Source organism: Pogona vitticeps, chromosome 1 (genome assembly GCF_051106095.1).
Source record: "Pogona vitticeps strain Pit_001003342236 chromosome 1, PviZW2.1, whole genome shotgun sequence".
Classification (NCBI taxonomy): Eukaryota; Metazoa; Chordata; class Lepidosauria; order Squamata; family Agamidae; genus Pogona; species Pogona vitticeps.
The window spans coordinates 308752263-308772359 of record NC_135783.1 but is presented as its reverse complement, the minus strand read 5'-3'; the positions used below and the strand labels follow the sequence as shown (position 1 = coordinate 308772359).

The 20097-nt window shown below is 38.4% G+C and overlaps 1 protein-coding gene across 3 annotated transcripts in view; it reads right to left on the bottom strand.

The window, feature by feature from the left end:
• Positions 1-7802: 7802 nt before the first annotated feature.
• Positions 7803-20097, bottom strand: part of AQR (aquarius intron-binding spliceosomal factor) — a 66822-nt gene continuing 54527 nt past the window's right edge. The window contains exons 30-35 of one of the 3 annotated variants that reach the window (XM_072986317.2): positions 18772-18943; positions 17470-17640; positions 14352-14437; positions 13141-13315; positions 12724-12837; positions 7803-8530 (exon numbers count right to left, since the gene is read on the bottom strand). In XM_072986317.2, coding sequence (XP_072842418.2) covers positions 8267-8530; positions 12724-12837; positions 13141-13315; positions 14352-14437; positions 17470-17640; positions 18772-18943 — 982 coding nt within the window. In that variant the 3' untranslated portion in view covers positions 7803-8266. Of the gene's footprint in view, positions 8531-12723; positions 12838-13140; positions 13316-14310; positions 14438-14711; positions 14790-17469; positions 17641-18771; positions 18944-20097 lie in introns of those variants that run through there. The other 2 variants (XM_072986318.2, XM_078391955.1) reach the window with 2 other exon arrangements.

Below are 20097 nucleotides of genomic sequence, written 5' to 3'. Positions count from 1 at the left end.
ACAAAGTGCACCTTTTGAAAGGCCCAGAAGAGGCCACAAACTATCAAAAAGGGATAATGAGAGTGAAAATACGGAAAAAGGACGGAGGGGAGCAGTGGAGAGGAGAAAAAAGCACAAAGTCTCTCACAAATTCCTTTTGAACGCAATAGCGAATGGAGCTCGTTGAAGAGAAGAAACCTCAGTGGTGGCAAAAAGGAACTGAAGCACTTGCCAGGATGGGCAGACCACGTGTACTAGAGGGGCGGTCCTAGTGAACAGAGTTAAGCTCTAGAAGATTCTGGAAACCTCTGCGCAAATGCAGATAAAACCCATTAGTGTACGTTAGTAAAGTAGTTTACGTTCTGATGAAACACACTTTGGTGATTCATTGAAATAGGGAAATTGTCAGATCATCATTGTAAGCTGAGAACAGTGGAATTCAGAATAAGAGATATATGAGACCATAATTCCCTGCCCAATAAATAAAAAAATGCCTCTTACTTATTTGGACAGACACAGGCATTAAAAGCATGCCTTGGATATAATCTATATTGTGCACATGAGAATCATCAGCATTAACTCCAGTGAAATTAACACTTTATTTAAGATATGTAGATGTTTCAAATTATTAGTAGTACATCTGCATGTCTTTGAAAACACAATTTTTAGAGTTGTTAATAATTCTGAATCAATAAACATTCTTACTTCATGTAATATATATGTATTAAAAAAGGTTACTTGTGGTAAGACAGAGACAGAAGATGAGTCATAAGGAGCAGCTGTCCTCAACGTCTCCTTTTATTGCATAGTTTAGTCTGACAGGATGCCAGTGGGTGAATGTTGTATGGGTAGGGAATAATTTAGGACAAATGGCTTACCGATGAAATTTGACCAGAGTTAATAATTGAGAAGCGATCTTCTTTGTGTCAGAAGCATCACAGTACAATTAATAAACATATCCTTTGGGGAGAAAGGCAGCATATACGTACATACGTACGTACGTACATACATACATACATGCATACATACATACATACATACAATCAGATAACTTTCGCTCAATAACAGGCAACATCCAGAGCATTTAGGCAGCTAACATCAAGTCTTTCATAATATATGGTCAGGGGTATAGAGTACACTGATGTATGTGTGAAGTTAGCTGCTGCTGTTTTTCCCCGCACTCACAAAGTACTGTTGGCTTGTCTGGTGTGGGCTAAATAGGGTTGCTTTAGAGAAGTCTTGTATGGTATTTGCTATGATCCTTTCTCCCAAATGTCATATGCACCTCAAACAATCTTTAAGAGAATAAGAGAAAAGAAAAATCTCTGTCCTTCCCCACCTCCTATCTCTTCCTGCTTCCAGGAGGAAGGTTTCTAAGTGGTGCAGCCATCAACACTGTCTTAATTTGCTGAAATAAAAATTTGAAAATGTTTCCTCCCTCTTCCCTGTGGAGTGGCCCGTATTTGTAGGTAAATTCAACTGTAGGCAGTTTCGTGATCCGAACCTCCAGGAAATTCACAGAAAAGTACCCACCACCTTGCCCTCTCCTTTCTCCTCCTGGTTCTGTGAGGAAATTTTCACTTTAAAAAAATAATTAAGTGGTGCAATGTGTTGTCTGTTAAGATACTTCCAAGTAACTGTTTTCTGTGTGACTGGAAGCTGGACTTTCTTAAATTTTCATTCATTTTAAGAGATGTTAGTTCTTTCCTCATTATAGTCTTGGCATTCTCTGCTGTTGCTTTGAGATTCAGATGTTCTGAAAAGAATCTTTATTTGATTTCAATCTGAGAGATGTGGGATAGTAGCCATTGATAAAACATGAAGACATAGCATACACAGTATTAAATATACAAAGGTAAGCTGGAGATAAAATAGGGAACATAAACTTAAAATAATTTGTTCAGAAACCAAATGCCCAGAATTTTGGAATGATGTGAATCATTAGCTATCACTGAGTATTTCAAGTCCACATTAAATAAAAGTTAAAATAAATGTTGAAATGAAAATTAAATTAAATAATAAATTTAAAAGACAACAGAGGTGATTGCCAACGTAGCTGTAATTTTTAATGTTATAATGAATCATGGCAGCACTTAAAAGGTCAGATTCACCTACTGTGGCAAACTGACCTCTTTGAAGGGTCTCAGGAAGAGTGAACAGTGATTAATTCATTTTTCCTGTACCTAGTATTTCAGTCAACTGGAATTTACACAAGTTCTACTGGGATCAAAGGAGTGCAGAAAGTTGAATAGAAGTATGTTACACTTTCTGTCATTTTAATTATGAGAATTTTAGGACAAATAAACAATATTTATATTCTTTGTATTGATTGGAATCACTAAGGAGAATACTGTATACAGAAAAAAATTTTTAGATATAGTTGATCGATACTTTTTATTAAAATCAACCAAAGTAGTGGTAGGTCTCCTGCACTTAAAAGGTATAGAAACATTGATGGGAGGAGAGAAGGTGAAATTGATCAACATCTACTTTGCCTCCTGCACAACACCTTCTTCTCCTTTCCTTTGCCAAAAGGACGTTCTGAAAACAGAATAAATGAGAGGTTCATTGCATTATAACATAAGTGAAGAGGTCATATGGGAACACCTAAATGTTCTAAATTATTTCAAGTCTGCAAGATGAACCACATGCAATGGTATCAAATAAACTTCCATATGTAATCTGAAATCCTCTGTCTATAAAAACTTACAGATTACTGCAGTTACTGACTGCTAGCATGGGTTTCTCAAAAAATGAACCATGCTAGGCTATTGACAGAGTGACCCGCTTTATAAATCACAGGAACGTTGTGGCTGTACCACATCTTGATTTTGGCAAGGTGTTTGACAGAGCCTCCCATAAGATTCTTGAGACAACTGAAGTAAAATATAGCCTTGATGATGGGGCCGTTACATGGATTTATCATAGCTTTTTGATGGGCTGTGTTCGAAGAGTGTTCACTGATAGATCAATGTCAGCCTTCAGAGAAGTGTCAAGTGAGGTGCTGCACAGTTCACCCCAATGTCACAAAACTTTTATTGTCATGAAGATCTCTTTAATATTTAGTCAAAATCTCTGCTCCGTAATTTGAATCAGTTACAGTGGTCCCTCAATTTACAACCATAATCAGTTCCAGAAGATGGACATAAGTCAAAATGGTCGTAAGTTGAAGCACCATTTCCCATTGAAATGCATGCGAATGCAATTAAAAAACAAATAAACAAATAAATAAATAAATACTGTAAAACACTGCAAGCTTACCTTACCAGTCCGAAGCCTCCTCTGATTGCACTCACTCACTCTGATCGCCAGCCATGGTGGAGGGCGAAGCCAAGGCGAGTGGCTGGAGCATCCTGGCCAGGCTCAGCCTCCCGGCACCGGGCCACTGCTGCCATCCCCGTAAGAACCTTGTATGAGTGGAAATGTATGTTCCAGTCATGTTAATGGTTGTCTGGATATAAACCACAGGACCCAAGCTTTTGAAGGCTTTAAAAGCCAACCATTATTTGGAATTGTATCCAGAACCGTGCAGTTCTGGATACAAATCCCAGACTGCTCAGCTAGACTAAACCTGAGCAGAATCATCCAAAAATAGCCCTAGGACCATCTGACAATTTGACTAAAGCCATACAACTGTTGAATACAGATAAGAATGTTATAAAACTATCATAGAACAGCTATGTTTTTGATAAACATAATTCTAGAATTGTAGAGATGGAAGGAACCCTATGGATCATCGAATCCATATTGTCAGGAAGGCAGAATGGAGAACTGAATTCTCAACCCAGATACCTAAACCACTAAGCTATCCAGCAGTTTATGTAGCAAGTCATTTTATACTTCTAAGTTGCTCACCTAAACGAATAATTGAAAACACTAGATTCAACAGACTTACTTCTAAGGACTTTATTTTTAATCAGAGCCCAAATCCTGTAGTGTAACTTACACATGAATAAAAGCAATGATACCACCAACATGCAGATTGCTGGTAATTAAAGAGTTCAGGGCTAGCAGGACCTGCCTCCAAGCAATCTCACTGTGTGAGTCTAGTGGACCATAGTTAAAATAGGCCTATTTGAATCAATTGGACTTCTTGAAGAAATTACGCATCAGATTCTCATTGATTAATGAGCTTACTCCAGTGTCATTTACAAAGCTAAGCAACAGATTATGGCCATTGTATACTAACAAAATGTTTATCATGGTGTTGGATAATAAGGAAAGCTTCAGAAGAGGCACAGCCAGTAGAGAAAAATTCAGGATAAAGGCCACATGATTGTGGAAACAATATAAATGCAGGAGCAAGTGATACTTTTAATTGACAATTAAGAATATAAAATAAAATAGTGAGCTTTCAATGATAAATCATCATCTTCAAGGCTGTGCATCAAGTTCTTGTGGACAGTTCCAAACTTAATGTACTGTTCCAAGTTCACATGACAGTGTAGAGGCCAGGTAAGCTTTTTAGACAGAAGCAGCTGCAGCGTCGTGTTGGTTTCAAACTCTTCTCAGCTAGCAATTTGGAATTTATGGCCCATCTCTTAGAACAGGCAGTCTGGGCCCCCTTCTCCCTTTTTGAAACTTGAAGAGTTTCTCTTTAGCTGGAGGAGGGAAGACAGTCCAGTTAACATGGCCTGCTTCTAACAGAGATGGGATTCGGAATTTAGTTAAATCACCAGGAACAGTCAATTAAAGCCAAATAGTTTTACCTGGTGGATGCTCTCTTTAGCATGCAGTACTGCTTCTTTGATGTCAAGAGTCCATGATGTCTAAGAATTCACATTGGTCTTCAGTTGATGTCCTGATTGTCCATTCTATGGCATCTTACAGTTCAGGAAAAGCCAGTACAGTTTATCTCCTTGATGAGATCAAGCTTCCCAGCCTCATTTCAACATCTGAACGGCCATTCAGTTAAACAGGAAAAATTAAAATAGTATGCTTGCAGTCTAAATCTGCTTCATGCCTACTGAAATGATGTACTACATACCTGTGTAAAGATTTGCCTGGTTCTTGTTTACGGTAAATGGGCAATTTTTAAAATACACAAACAAAGGAGGAAGAGGTGTGGGTACTCAGATACAGACATATAGAATTTACACATTCTTAACATCTAATATAACTGGCATTAGAATATTTGTTGCTTTATGCTAACACATTTGTGGCTGAAATCCAGCAGCAAACTGCAACAAGAGTAGTCCCACTGAATCAGTAGGGATTTGGTGATTCAAGACCCATGCAAGTTTCATTGATCAATGGGTCTATACTAGTTGTGATTTACTGCTGTGTATCTAAACCCGAGGCCTAAGTTCTGCACTGAAGAAATGTTTTGTAATTCACAAAGTTGGCACTGACATAAATTGGTTAGTTTTAAAGATGCCAATTTGTTTGTTTCTGATACAATAACATTGAAGGAACAGTCCCTTTAAGTTTGTCCTGCCAGTAGAACAGCATTTGAAACTCTAAACTGCAGCACCCTCCCTATAACCCATTCCTCTCCCTTTACAGCAATTATAAGCATTCTATGCCCCCAGACCATCAACCTAAAAATAGTTCTCTTGACAACAGAGATGTCAAATTTAAGCAGCAGGATACTGAAGCGCCTTGCGATGCATAGCAGGACTACCCTAATTCTGCAGCCTGGTAATTCAGGAATTCATAGCTGATAAATGGGCAAGCCCTGTCACATTTATCTTCAGTTAGGACTGAAGTGCCAAGGCTTTTATTATTAGACAGCTTTTCACCTGGACGCTGTTTAGTCCTCTACAATATGAACACCATGATGACAGACATCCAATCTAATAGCTCAGGATCCCTCTTCAGGTTCTTCCCACAGCAGCTGACACAGCTCCAAAATGTCTAATTGTCCTGAAATTCTCTCACTTGGCAGCATGGATGTTTTATATTCTTCACGATTGGTTCCCAGCCTGCCAAAGTCTGTGGAAGATTCTACAGCAAACATCAGTGAGTTCAACACCTCCATTTCAGTTTAGGTCCTCAAAGAGGTTGGCGAATATCTTCAGTGGCAGTTGCCCCATCAGATGCTAATAGGAAAAAAATGTTCTATAAACGTTCACCCCTTGCTTTGTGCACACATTCAGGCTATGTACTTTTGTTTTGAGACTTTCACCTAGCAATATATGAACATATACGACTAATCTACATATTTCAATTTGCTTCATTAAATACAAGTAACTTCCAGCAGCTTTCCTGCCAGTGTTTGATTTTAAAAACCCACAGAAATAAGTTTTTCGATACCAGAATATTTTTAGAAAATAGGTTAGAAAGCAGACAATTCTTAGCTAAGCTGGTCACATGTTGCCCAAAGGCCTTGTACCATTCATCCCTGATTAAACATTTGAATGTTAGTTTACAAAACTGTATTAAGCTCTCTATCTTTCAGTGATAAGTTAAAAAGCTCTAATTTGTTTCCTCCCATGATGGAACAAATGGAGCCATATACTTCTTAACTCTGTTTTAGTTTATCAAGGCAATCTGAGAACTTCCACACATGACTGAACTATCGAGGCCAAGTAGTATAAAACTTACAGAACAAAAGAATCTAAACTGATTCTGATTAATATCAGGCATCTTTATCCAAGGTCTGATGTTGCCATGAAAGCTTATGGTGTTTTCTACTTTTGAATGCATGTAACATCACTATTAACCCTACTATGAGGAAAAGCCAAAAGAATGTGAAGTAGTAAAGCTCTTTTAATAATAATTTTTGCCAAGCAATTCTGTTGGCTTTACCAGCAAGTATATATCCATGGCATAAATAATTTGAAGCTTTGTTGATAGTCAAGTTTAGATCATATTTCTGCATTTACTGTTATGAAATCACCTACGAAGTGGATGCTGATCAATTTTAAGTTTAGAATATATAAAAGGAGGTACATTCAAAAGTACTTAATGTTTTTGAACTTTTTCATATTGGTAGCCTGTGAAATTATTTAAGAAATCAGATTTAAAAGGATTTTTACTTCCCCCCCCGCCCCAAATTTACACTCATTCCCAATGGCTACAAACCAAAACCTTATAGAGATCTTATGATCATATAAACCCTGAATCCCATGTGCGCATCAGAGATAATGAATGAAGGCAAACATACCCTCTTCAAATGTTTTTAAGAATGTGCATTTCCATTTTTCTCTGTATATTGCATGACAATCACTTTCTACTTAGAAAGGTCAGCATGAAAACACAAGCAGTGCCTTTTTTTGTAGAACTGACTCAGCAGAGTAAATTACCATGAACTTTTTTCCTATAGAGGTTTATGACTTGATTCATATGCCTTCAGTTACAGAGGACCACGTCATAAACCCATTCCTGGAGCATACTACTTCAGACCACGGATACAAGATGACATGATTGAACAGATTTTCAAACAGAAAACTGGTAGAAAAGGAGATTACCCTTTTCTTTTCAAAATGCTGACTTTTGAAAACACAAAATTTAAAAACAAACATGAAAAGCATTCAAATTTGCCACTCCTATTGTTTGCAGTGACACAGTTAAGAAACAGTATTACCACTGGCTTGAATCCAGGCTATTTCATGTGCAAATGGGCTGGCATAAGAGGAAACCCCTCCCTTCACAGCAGCCACCTCTGAATGCTACACCAAGGGCTGAAGGACTTTGTTGAATGGAAAGATCTGTTACCAGGAAGATCTCTGAAACCCAGAAATGAGAGAGCCATGACTCATGGATCTAGAGCTTCAACCCCATTCCTAATGTTTGTGAAACCATATTTAGATATTTTCATTATTGATAACATCTGTATATTTAATGGGGATAAATGTTTATATACAAAAGACTCAAACAAATAGTCTAAAAATGTTTTACTAAATACAGCATATACAAGTAAAAAAAAGAGACACAATTCTGCCTATAGACTTCAATTGCAACCACATCAATGGCTCCTTATGTTTATGTTCAAGATTAGCTATTTAAAGATTGAATAAGAGAAATTGCAAAACTCTTAGTGCGCAAATTGCCAGACATTACCAAGCTGCTCGCTGTGCCGCTCATTAAGAAGCTGCTTGCACTTAACTCTGCAACCGGGTGTGTGATCCTAAGCACAACCAGCAACTGGTTAACGAGCAGCAATTTGCTAAGATTTACTTTTCCTTATGCAAACCGGGTAAATTGCGAATAGGATTCTGGCCAATACTTCAAGTATCATACTATTTACTTCTGTCAAGTAGAAGTTTGGCCCACTGCAAGAGTGGATATGTTAGCAACTTTATATGCAGGTGTTTTTTCAGGCTTGTGCTTGAAAGACAAAAGTTCATTTCTCAGCACCCTCCTCTGTTTCACTGTCTTCACTATCACTATCTCTCCCAGGATGTTCAGGCATTTTCCGATGCTCTTCCTCTCCCTCTCCTGCTTTTTGTTTCTCTTCCAAAGTATTCTCTTCTGCAGTTTCCAATGATGTGGTTCTGATTTCAGCTTCTGTTTCCATTTCAGCTTCCTTGCTCTGAATTATTTCACCTTTTTGAGACCGAAGTGTTTCACTTTCTTCAACAAATGCCGGAGGGGGCAAGAAATCCTGCTAACGAGAAAGAAAAATCCTATATAAAATGGTTTGACTTTTATTTAGGAATTATTTCCCACTGTAACAACCTTTGGGTTGAACTAGCCATACTAGATCAGAAGACTTCAATGCAAAGTCATGGCTGACTTTACAGTGGCTGACTTTATAGCCAATGCATGGCTGGAAAGTCAGATGTTGCTTCTAAGGAATTCCCTACGTATTGCTTGCTTACCAGTAATTATTACTGCTGATTTATATGACAGCCTCAGGAAAAAATTCTTTTGTGTGGAGTTCCACATGTCATTCAACAAGTCAGAGAATCCAAAATGAAAGATACTATCTACATGCCTTATGTTCAGTGTGACCCACTGCCTGGTACTTGTCCATCCTCTGGGTTAGGAGGGATGAAAAGTAACATGGAAAAGGCTCTTATATCAATTTTCAGAATGTTTTTGTTGTTGTTCCTAAAGAGAGCCTCTGACATACTAATCATCCATATGAATGGATGGGAGAAGCAAAGATCTTCCATTTTGACGTTTCCCTTATTTTTCACCTTTATTCCCCTCATGTATGTAAGATGGCCTCACAGTCACTGATATTCCAACCAGCAGCTCACTCACCCTGCTCTTCTCTTTCTCTCTCCTTGCTTCCTTGCTCGGCTAGCCCCCCCTTCCCCCTTTCTCTCCTTTCGCCCCACTTACTGGGAGCCTCCTTGCTCAGCTGAGCCAGCCCTGCTCTTTCACATCCTCTTTTTTTCTCCTTGTCACCACCACCTTTTTCCTGAGCCAGACTTGCTTCCTCTCCTCTGCCACTATTACTACATGAGGGAAAAAAACACAAAATAAACTGACCTGAAAGTGGGGGCCCTTTTGTGGTAAACAAAAAGAGCGGAGCACACAAAAAAAAGATTAAAAAGGCACCACACCTCCAAAGAATATGAGCCAAAAGGGAAGCAAACATATCTCCCATGCCCTAGTTGTGTACAAAATTGCAACATGAATCTTATTGGGACCCAAGGAGCCCATTAATATAAGCTCCCTCAAATATTAAACTTCCCACCCCCATTTATTATAGTGAGTTTGGGGGAAGATCCCTGGTGCCACAATTCCTCTCTCTTTAATGTTCATAGTATGCAAAATACCCAAACCAAGAATTTCCATGTGGATCTCTCACTCTAAGTGGCATCTTTAATGTAAACTGAAGGGAGCAAGAAAAAGGTAAGTGGAACCACAGCGACTAAGTTGCCCCTGGGACAAGAGAACATAACATTTTAAAATCACTTCGAAAAGAGGGATAAACATACTATTCAACTTGCTGACCCAAACTGAAAATAGTCTCAACTAGCAAAATATTAATATTATATTCTCACTTTTCCCCACTTTCCTCTTTCTGCCTCTTTACTGAGAATGTACAGTTTTATCAGTCTGGATACTTAAATGATAGCAGAAAGTCCTATCCTGAATCTCCCAAAGTAATCTGTTCCATTGTTTTAAGGGAGCTCTCTTCTACACTGACGTTAAGCAAGTGATCAAATATTCTAAACTCACATTTCTCACAGCCAAGGAAAGATTTGATTTTACACTGACCAATTTGGATAACAACAATCAAACTCTGAAATTACAGTATCTGGAACTTGTAATATGTGGCCAAACTGATTTTGGGGGAGACTAATTATAGGTATTCAGTAACTCTGAATCTCAAATTAGGGATTCCTTTGTCCTTGGCACAATGTATATTTCATGCTGTCGGAAACAAACTAGGACTCCTTCTGTGATGCAGCTGGGACAATTTTTATCCATGCATGATTACTGTCATTCAATTCTTTTTGTAAGCTTGGAATTAATATGATGCTAAAAATAACATCTTAAGAGTACCATGGAGAACACACTCCAAAGCATTTGCTGCAGGTCTATGGGAGAAAAGCATGAAGTTAGTCAATCACTCTATATTGTTAGCGACTGTTTAAACAGAAAATTCTCTTGCTACTTCATCTTCAGAGATATCAATCACTGGAGCTCCCATTCATAATAACAAGCCTGGCTCTAGCAGAACACTAGAATTATTTTGAAGTAAAGTAATAATAATAATAATAAAACAAAATATAGTACTATCAAAGGATAATAAAAGGCATTAAGTGGTTTTTTTTCCTTTGCAGAAACTTTTAAATCTCTTTCCCTCCAAAATCAACCCTGAAGCTTTAAAAATCAGAAGAAACCCCAAAATAATGGTTTGTGTGTTTGGCTCAATATGTAGGTTTTGAAGGGATCAAGACACTGGTGCAGCTGCGCTCACCTTTAATCCCATGTATCTTCTGTGCATGGGTAAAACGCATAAAGTTGTAGCTGCCATGGAATAGTTGTGTTCCTGCTAAACTGTAATTTAAAATGTGGACATGAATGAACCTAGCCTTTCCCTGGGATTCTGCACTCCCTTTGAGAAGGAGTCAGAAAAACGTTCATTTCCACTTTTGATTACATATAGGCTACCACAGAGATCTGGCTGCCCACTGTGGGACAAAGGGCCCATGGAACTCAGAAAAGCTGTTGGCCATGATGCCCCAAAGTTGCTTTCCTAAGATCTGAGGCTATTAGATTGGCCTTTGGGCAATAGGGCTCGTCTCATATTCTTGAACAAGAGCTTCACAGAATCAGAGCAAATCTTTCTTCACTCCAAAATCCTGCATCCCACAATGACCAACCAGATGAGCTGTTCATTCCATAAGAAAGACATCAAGGTATTTTCTAACGTGTCTCTAGATGTTATACAGAGGCATGCTACTCTTAACACAGAGCTTTTACTTAGGTACCACGTGCAGCAACCTCTTACAGACCTTCAGAATTTTTCTGTTTCCTTTTTAAAGCCATCTAAACTAGTGGCCATTATTTTATCATGATGTAAGTGCTTCCACATTGGAGGAATTCAAGAGAATATTGGACAATCATCTGTCAGATCTGCTTTGATTTGGATTCCTGCACTGAATAGCGTGTTGGACTTGATGGCCTTAAAGACCCCTTCCAACTCAATTATTCCATGATTCTATCTTGTGGCAACACATTCCATAAAGCAACTGTATGCTGGGGGAACCCACTTCTCTGTCACTGTCCTCATACTACTGACTACCAATCAGTTTCACTATATTTTAGTGTTATGGGAGATGCAAGAAATTCTTTCTAGCCAATTCAGACATAAGCTATAATTTTAACATCCCTCCCTCCCTCCCTCCCCTCCCACTCAACTAGTGAAGCCATTACTCTGTGGCTAACAGAACAAGATCAAATAGCAAGATCTCTTGTTTAAGAATCAGACATTTCTTGTATTAATATTAGCATTAGTATCCATGTTAATACTATTATTTATTATTAAAAAGGGTAACTACCTCTCAGCCAAGACTACTGGAACAGTCAATATAATGTAGCAAAAAGCACACAAATCTACCCATTTTTATTCACCCCATAAAAATCTGTAAAACAAAACTGTACTTGATTTTCCCAAGAGGTAATGACAAGCTAGAAGGAACAAAAATTAATGTATTCTTATGAGGAAGTACATGAGTAAGGCATGTAGAAATTATTCCAATTGCTACAAACTCCTGTTTTTATATACCAACGCCTTTCCTTGAGAATGTGAAGTGAAACAGAAAACCCACTGACCTGAATAAAAGGTACACAGATCAGGACTACCCCCTCTGTACTCTTTAGGAAATATTTTTACCCACTCTGTCCCCAGATCCATGGGGTGTTTACTTGCTTGAAATGTTGTGGATATGCTTTATTTGTTAGTTGCTGTTAGTGGCTTTATGACTTTTATTATCCTATTCTATAAAAGCAAATATGAAATTATGCTGAGTGATCTCTTACTGCTAAAGGTGCTGAGATAAGAGGCTTGCAAATTTGAAGAAAAAACAAAATGAAATACTCATCCAGGCCCTACTACATAGTCACGATTTTTTTAAAAAAATTTTCCTTATAAATTAATTTCATTATCAGAAACAACAGGAGTTTCCAATCAATGGCTGAAATCCATGGCTTACTCTAGTTGTGACCGACAATAGCTTAGTAAGTCACGAGTAGGCTTATTTGAATCATGGGAACTTACTGAGTAGTTGGCTCACCGAATCCTCACTGTTGTGCAACTTCCTACACTAAGCCAAAAGATTTCATTGATTGCATTTGTTGTCGAACAATATTTTCCCAACTTTCAATGGTCCTTACCTGTCTGTGTTGACGAGTAGTTTGTATCATATGCATATACATATTGTAGACGAAATTAGCCATTTGGGGCATATTCTTTATAATGTGCACTTGATGAGATGGATGTTCTCCATTCTAGGAAAGAAAAAAGTATTAATATTATCGGTGTAATTCTTTTCAAAATACTGTAATAACGTATTGAGCTTCTAATATTTGTTCTTTTCATACTGTAAGCTGGCTTGGATTCTTTTTAGGAGAGAGGCAGTATAAAATATTTTAGATAAAGAAATATTAAGACAGACCTAAAGCAAAAACCAACAACACAAGAGCTCTTCTGTATTGAAGTAAAAGAATTAATCTTTTCTAAAGAACATATACCATGGAAAAGAATTTCAGTCTTTACACAATAGTCAACAAATTTGAGATAGAGGGTCATACCTGCCGAGCTGTTGGAAAATACTCTGTGGGAATTATATGTAGTTGGAGAGGGCGAGCTGTGAGCTGGCTGAAAGCTGGGGTCAACTCAAAGCAGTTCTGGAACAGTGATACTCTTGCAAAGATATAAAGCCCAAGTCTGGCTCTTGACATAGCAACCACCAGACGCCGAACATCTCTTCAAGAGATAGAAAGGCAACCATTAGTAAAACTATTAAAACATGCTTATGGCTACCTGCAGCTACCAGCTACTTCAGCAAGAAAAACAGTGTATCTAAAGGTATACATTTCCACCTGTAAATACAAGAATTATTACTATTTGTGGATTACCACTATTAAAGAAAGGTATACAAAGCAAAGCTGGATCTTGTCTTACATTCAGTTTGACTATTCACAGAAATCAGGTTAGTACGATTTACTTTTAGATCTGTAAATACAGAGCTCTTCAGGTGTTATCTATTTGTGTATAATCATCATACACAGAAGAGAGTGCTCTCTCATCAGATAGGAAGTTATACTTCCTATCTATATCTAAAAGGTATCATCATATATCTCTAAGGTCCTAGTCAGACAATTCCTTTAATTTCAAGATCTAGTCAATATCTTACACTAATTATTATAGCAGCATTTTTATGCCTCTCACAACTAATGTAATCCCTGAAAGATTTATAAGTGTTTATTTTCATCCTTGAATATTACACAAAATTTCCTTGAATTACTAAGACAAGTCTGCCTTGATATGTTGGTGCTAAGGTTCACAACCGCCTTAAATACATGAAATTTCAGAACATGCACAAATGTATCCAGGTATCCAGAGAGAGTGCTTATAAAAATGGATGAAGCCACTTATGTCCTTAAAGATAATCACCATAATTTCAAACAGCAAAGACTTACAATTACAAAATTTAAATGCTTATGGAAAAAGAGAATGCTTTGACAAATTGAATAACAGATATTAAAATATTTGAGTGTTCAGACTGTGGAAGCACAGGACACTGCCATTGAGACTCAGAGCCCTGTTCTTCTCAGGAGCAGAGCAGAGAGAAAATTCTGAATGGAAATAAGGTAGGCATGCCTTTCCAATCTCCACAGTGGCTCAATGAAGGATAAAACAGGTTCTGTTAAGCTCTTGTGAATCTTCTGCTCATGAGCATACCAGTTATGGTGGGCTTGGGTTGCGGCCTGTAATGACGCTACAATATTACCCTACATACCTCAAATGTCCAACTGCTTTGGTTCGCACAAGGGAGAGGATTATATAATCATTTTGCTGACCTTGAAACCTGTCTACAGTTGTCACCTAGTGGAAAAATTAAGAGAGTGTTAATTCAGTGGCATCTGAATGAGATTTCATGAGAACTTTTGATAGAAACAAAGTGGCCTTTTAGAGCAAAATGTGTCAACCTGAAAAGCTGTTGAAGAGTACTTTGTTATAAACAAAAGGAGGCAAGGGTTCTATGTGATTCTATGAGCTTCCAAACCAACTCCCACAGACCACAGAAATGCATACTGTCTCACCATTAGAACTGATATATTAAAAATAATGTCTTTGTAACTGCATTACAAAAGGTTACCTAAAGGATCGCCTTCTTCCATATGAGCCTGCCCGTCCTCTAAGATCAGGCCAGGAGACACTTCTGAAGGTGCCATCCCTGAAAGAGGTGAGGGGGATGTCATGTTGAAATAGGGCCTTCTCGGCTGTTGCCCCCAACTTTGCAATGCCCTCCCTATGACACTCTTGGCTTTTCGGCGCCAGGCGAAGACCTTTCTGTTTAGTCAGCATTTTAATTAAACAGTATTCCCTAGTTGGCCACATGAGCAGCAAGACTTATTAATTTTAATGTTTTAAGAATTATTTTAATATATGATATTTTATATTGTCTTTTAAAATGTTTTTAATGTTTTTAAGTTTTAATGTTGTATGCCGCCCAGAAGCCACTGGTAATGGTGCGGCTAAAAAATATTGTAAATAAATAAATATAAATAAATTATGAAAAAGATCAAATGCTGTAAGTGGAATTTATAGATATTTGGTTATAAATAAATGTGTTGGTGTGGTCTAGTGCACTGGTTCTTAACCTTGGGTTACTCAGGAGTTTTGGATTGCAATTCCCAGAAGCCTTCACCACCTGCTGTGCTGACTGGGGTTTCTGGGAGTTGCAGTTCAAAAGCATCTGAGGAACAAAGGTTAAGAACCACTGGTCTAGTGGATAGCATCAGACTAGGACCCAGGACATTGTTGTTGTTTAGACCACTGGTTCTTAACCTTGGGTTACTCAGGAGTTTTGGACTGCAACTCCCAGAAGCCTTCACCACCAGCTGTCCTGACTGGGGTTTCTGGGAGTTGCAGTTCAAAAGCATCCGAGTAACAAAGGTTAAGAACCACTGGTTTAGACCAGTGGTTCTTAACCTTTGTTACTCGGATGCTTTTGAACTGCAACTCCCAGAAATCCCAGTCAGGACAGCTGGTGGCGAAGGCTTCTGGGAGCTGCGGTCCAAAACTCCTGAGTAACCCAAGGTTAAGAACCAGTGGTTTAGATGTTTAGTCGTGTCCGACTCTTCATAACCCCTTGGACCAGAGCACGCCAGGCCCTCCTGTCTTCCACTGCCTCCCGGAGTTTTGTCAAATTCATGCTGGTAGCTTCGATGACACTATCCAACCATCTCATCCTCTGTCATCCCCTTCTTCTCTTGCCTTCACACTTTCCCAACATCAGGGTCTTTTCCAGGGAGTCTTCTCTTCTCGTGAGATGGCCAAAGTATTGGGGCCTCAGCTTCAGGACTCAGAACACCTGGGTTCAAATTCTTGCTTAACCATGGAAACTCACTGGCAATGGTAAAACCACTCCTTAAATCTTTCACATATCTTGTAAACCCTATTATGGTTGCTACAGCTTGAATACAACTTGAAGGCATATAAACAATGGATGGAATATTGTTGCTTAGTGTAGTAAGCTACAATTAGAGTAGCCTGAGTGAACTAGTGGGGATTTGGTAAGTCACCTCTTCCATAGGTTCTGTCAATTTAATGGACCTATTCTAGTTGTGCCTTACTAAGCTAAGCAGCAGGACTTCAGGAAATACGCTTGTGTACATTCACATCAAAAGACTTCGATATGCATGTATTTAAAATATGAAAATAATATATACTGAGAATAGGGAAGTGGGTCTAGAATGTAAAAAAGTACTTATTTTTGCTTTACAGCTAATTTAAAGTTCTATTTAAAATACTGTTAAAATTTCACTATCTTCTCTCTTTTATAATAACTTGATTCCTGAAATGCAACCTTGTATTGTTATAGTTTCCTAATTTTAATTAATGTACTCATAAATAACAGCCTCAAGGCAGAAAATGGAACTAATGTGAAAGCCTAAGCAACGTAATGAGACATTATAATTTCCTGGATTAATTTCTCCCCCCCTATTGAATAATTCTTGAAAGATTTAAAAATAGTCCAAAATGCAAAGCTATCCCTTTTATAAACTAATGACTAAAAATATGTATTTGCATACAAAATCTTTTGATTTTGCCACATTATTTCATAGGGTAGACCTTTGGTCTAGATGGGTGGGATAGAAATCCAATGAAATACATAAATGAATAAAATAAAGAATGCAAGAGCTCTCATCTCAAAGCCTATTTTTTCATATCTGTCATTTGACAAGAATATTAAATCACATACCCGGCATAACAGCAGTTCCACCAGCTGCTAATCTAATACGGAGCACAATTCAAAGTGCTGGTTCTAACCTATAAAGCCCTAAACAGCTTGCATCCAAGCTATCTCAAGGACTGCACATACCTTTATGAGTCAACTCAATGTTAAGATCATCGGGAGAGGCCTTCCTCTCGGTCCCATCACCTTCACAGGTGCATTTGGTTAGGACACGGGAGAGGGTCTTCTCTGTTGCTGCTTCCAGACTTTGGAACTCCCCACTCCATCCCACCACAGGAAGACCCCATCTTTGCTGTCCTTCCACAAGTGGCAAAGACCTTTCTCTTCAGGCAAACTTTCCCTGAGTGACTGGCGGTCCGAGTACAGTTTCTAAATGGATTGTTGTACCTTATTGGTTTGAATGTGCTTTGGCGTTGCTTTTGCTTACTGTTTTTTAATGTGGTATTTGTTGATTAGTATTTTTTTAGTATTTGTATATTTACTGTTGTTAGCTTTAAATATTGTCTTTTAATGATGTAAATCACCCTGGGTTCTTTTTAAGAAGAAAGGCAAGGTTAAAATATTTAAAATTAATAAAAGTAATAATGTACAGAATGATATCCAGTATTTTTGATGAAACAAGAATTAAGTAGTTGATTAGTATCTGGAATGTTACCTTGTTTGGTCTTCCAATGATTGGATTATTCCCACAACGCTGATTAATTATATCCCGGATCAGGTGTTTCTGTCCATTGTATGTTGTCAAGATACTTATTTTTTCTGCAGGGTATCCAAGGAGGCACATATACATGAACAGTGCAACAACATATTCGGCCTCACCAAGATTCTGCAAAATTTTACAAGCATGGATTTGTTTAATATGTCTTCTTAGAGAACATTTGTATAGCTATTATGGGGAAAAATACCAAAGCAAGGACAATGAGCAGCCAAACTCCTGTATAGCAACTTTCCCAAGTGACTTGAGTGGGATCCTCTATTTCAAGAAAGGAAAATCAAAATAACAGAGAAAACTGTGCAGTCTGAATGACCTCAACACACTACGTTAATACACCTTGTCTTCCTTTATAGAGATAGATATCTATAACATCTTAACAATAGCTTGATTACTTCCTTAACATCAGCTTAAGCAAAAATAATTGGCTTGCAGTGCAAAAAGAAGTACCAAGTAAGATACTTAAAAGACAACCATCTCCTTCTTTCAATGGCAGAGAACATTATTAAGTGTTTGAATTGTCAAATAGAATTAGAGCTACATCTAGCAAAACACTTCCAAAAAGGAATAGTACCACTTTCAGCCAAGTTCTTTTATGTACAAACACTCTGTTACCTACAAAATTTCTTCTTCTATACAACAGCCAACATAGCTCCTCCTGTGCAATGAAGTGACGTCAGTGGCTGAAGCAGACTGTTAGCTGATAAACTCCTTTTTCAATTTCAGGGTGTGCACAACTTTGTATCATTGTGTGTGAGTTGTGCATACCCTGAAATTAAAAAAAAAGAACTCTGTAAATAGCTGTAATCTGTCAGAGCCAGTGATGTCACTTCCACTGTGGAGACAGAGTGACACAATGGGATACTGGCTATTTGTGTATCTGTGCATGGTGGTGGGGATATGTTGGGGTGGTCTGCTGCTTATTACTTCCAATTTTAACTAGTGTCAAAAAAAACACTATGCTTGGCATTGTTTTCACAATTAATGCTATGAAAAAATAACATCTTAAGGAAAATACATTTAGTATTCATGCCAGTGTAAAGTGGCCAGGAAACAGGGAACTGTGCTATGGAATTGTCCAATTAGTTCTGAGTCCCCGGTATGACCCAGTGTGGAACGCAACAGTAGAACTGCTTCAGGGACAGGACTTCCACCTTAGTGCTAGTACTATAACCTTGAGTTGTACACACATTTTGGGCAATAAGATTTTGTCCCATAGCGTGGACAATTACTCATATCTCTTACCTGATAGAAATAAGGATTGGGTTCTGATTCTCCAACACCATGGAAATCCTCTACATTTATCAGCTGGAAGTCATACAGGAAACCAGCATTTGCCGTTCTGAATTCAGGCAAGAGTTGTACATGGGGCAAGTTACCCAGGTTCTTGTAACGCCAGTTGTAAAGATTACATAGACTTTAAAGAGAAATAGAATGGAACATAGTTATTGATGGGTTCAGTTTTTAAGTACTCACACCCTTTAGTATCTTTGTGCTTCTTTTTAAATTAATTTAAAGATATGGCACTCGTCTAGTATCTCTAATGCATAAAAAGCAAACGCAGCAGTATAAAACAAGCCATTTTGCACTACAGTGACACAACAAGAATGAAGAACATACATTTTCAAAAATCCCAATAAGAGTAGTATATAGGTACCAGGAAAAATGTTAAGTAACAAAATGGAACCTTCTCATTATTTGTTTATAGGAGCTGAAACAGGTCACATTAGGGAGTGAGCAAATACCCTGGACAACATGGGCAGGCAAGTTGGAGCAGCAGATAGCCTGTGGTGGGAACTGTGCCAACAGCAAGGGGCTCAGTACAGTCGAGTGGGTGAGCACAATCCTGGAGTAGCACTTGGAGTAATGAAAGAGGCAGAAGGAGGGGGGCAGCGGACTGAAGCATGGCATACTTAATATGAGCTGTGTGCGCCATTTTCTCTTACTTAAAGGGGACTTCAGGGAAGCCCACCAATGGTAGCAATAATTATTACCTTCAGGAAAATATGTTTTTCTATAAATCCAGGCATGAGTGGTGTGGGCTGACAATTTCCCTCCCTGAGAACGATCTCTCATTGGCACATTAGTTGATGGGCAAGACAGCAGCTCCACTGATGTTTGCCCAGACCTCCCCAAACAGACCCGTCTCAGCCCGGTAAGACAAGGGACCCATCTCTTTTGTTTTGCAGGGCTCCTACATGTACACCTCCACCATGTCTTTCCTCTGGGGGTTGGTGTGCCATTCTTGTCAAGACAATGTTCCGAAAGCTTGCCCTGTTGTTGCAGGGGTGAGGTATTCTGGACTGTAAGCTGCTGCTGGTACTGTTGTTTGGGGGTACTATGAACACTGCTAGTTTCTTCTTGCTCTGTCACCCCTCAGTGCTAGCTGGACCTTCTTTGCTAGGCACTGCATGCATGTAATGGAAAGCTGGTTTGAATTGCATTGTAAAATGGATACATTTGCATGCAAAGATAAAAAGAACAACAAATAAAATCCATCTCAGGGCTAATGAGAAAGGTTAGAGCTACTGCATATATAGCCTTCAAGGCAGACTTTGATAATGGTAGGAA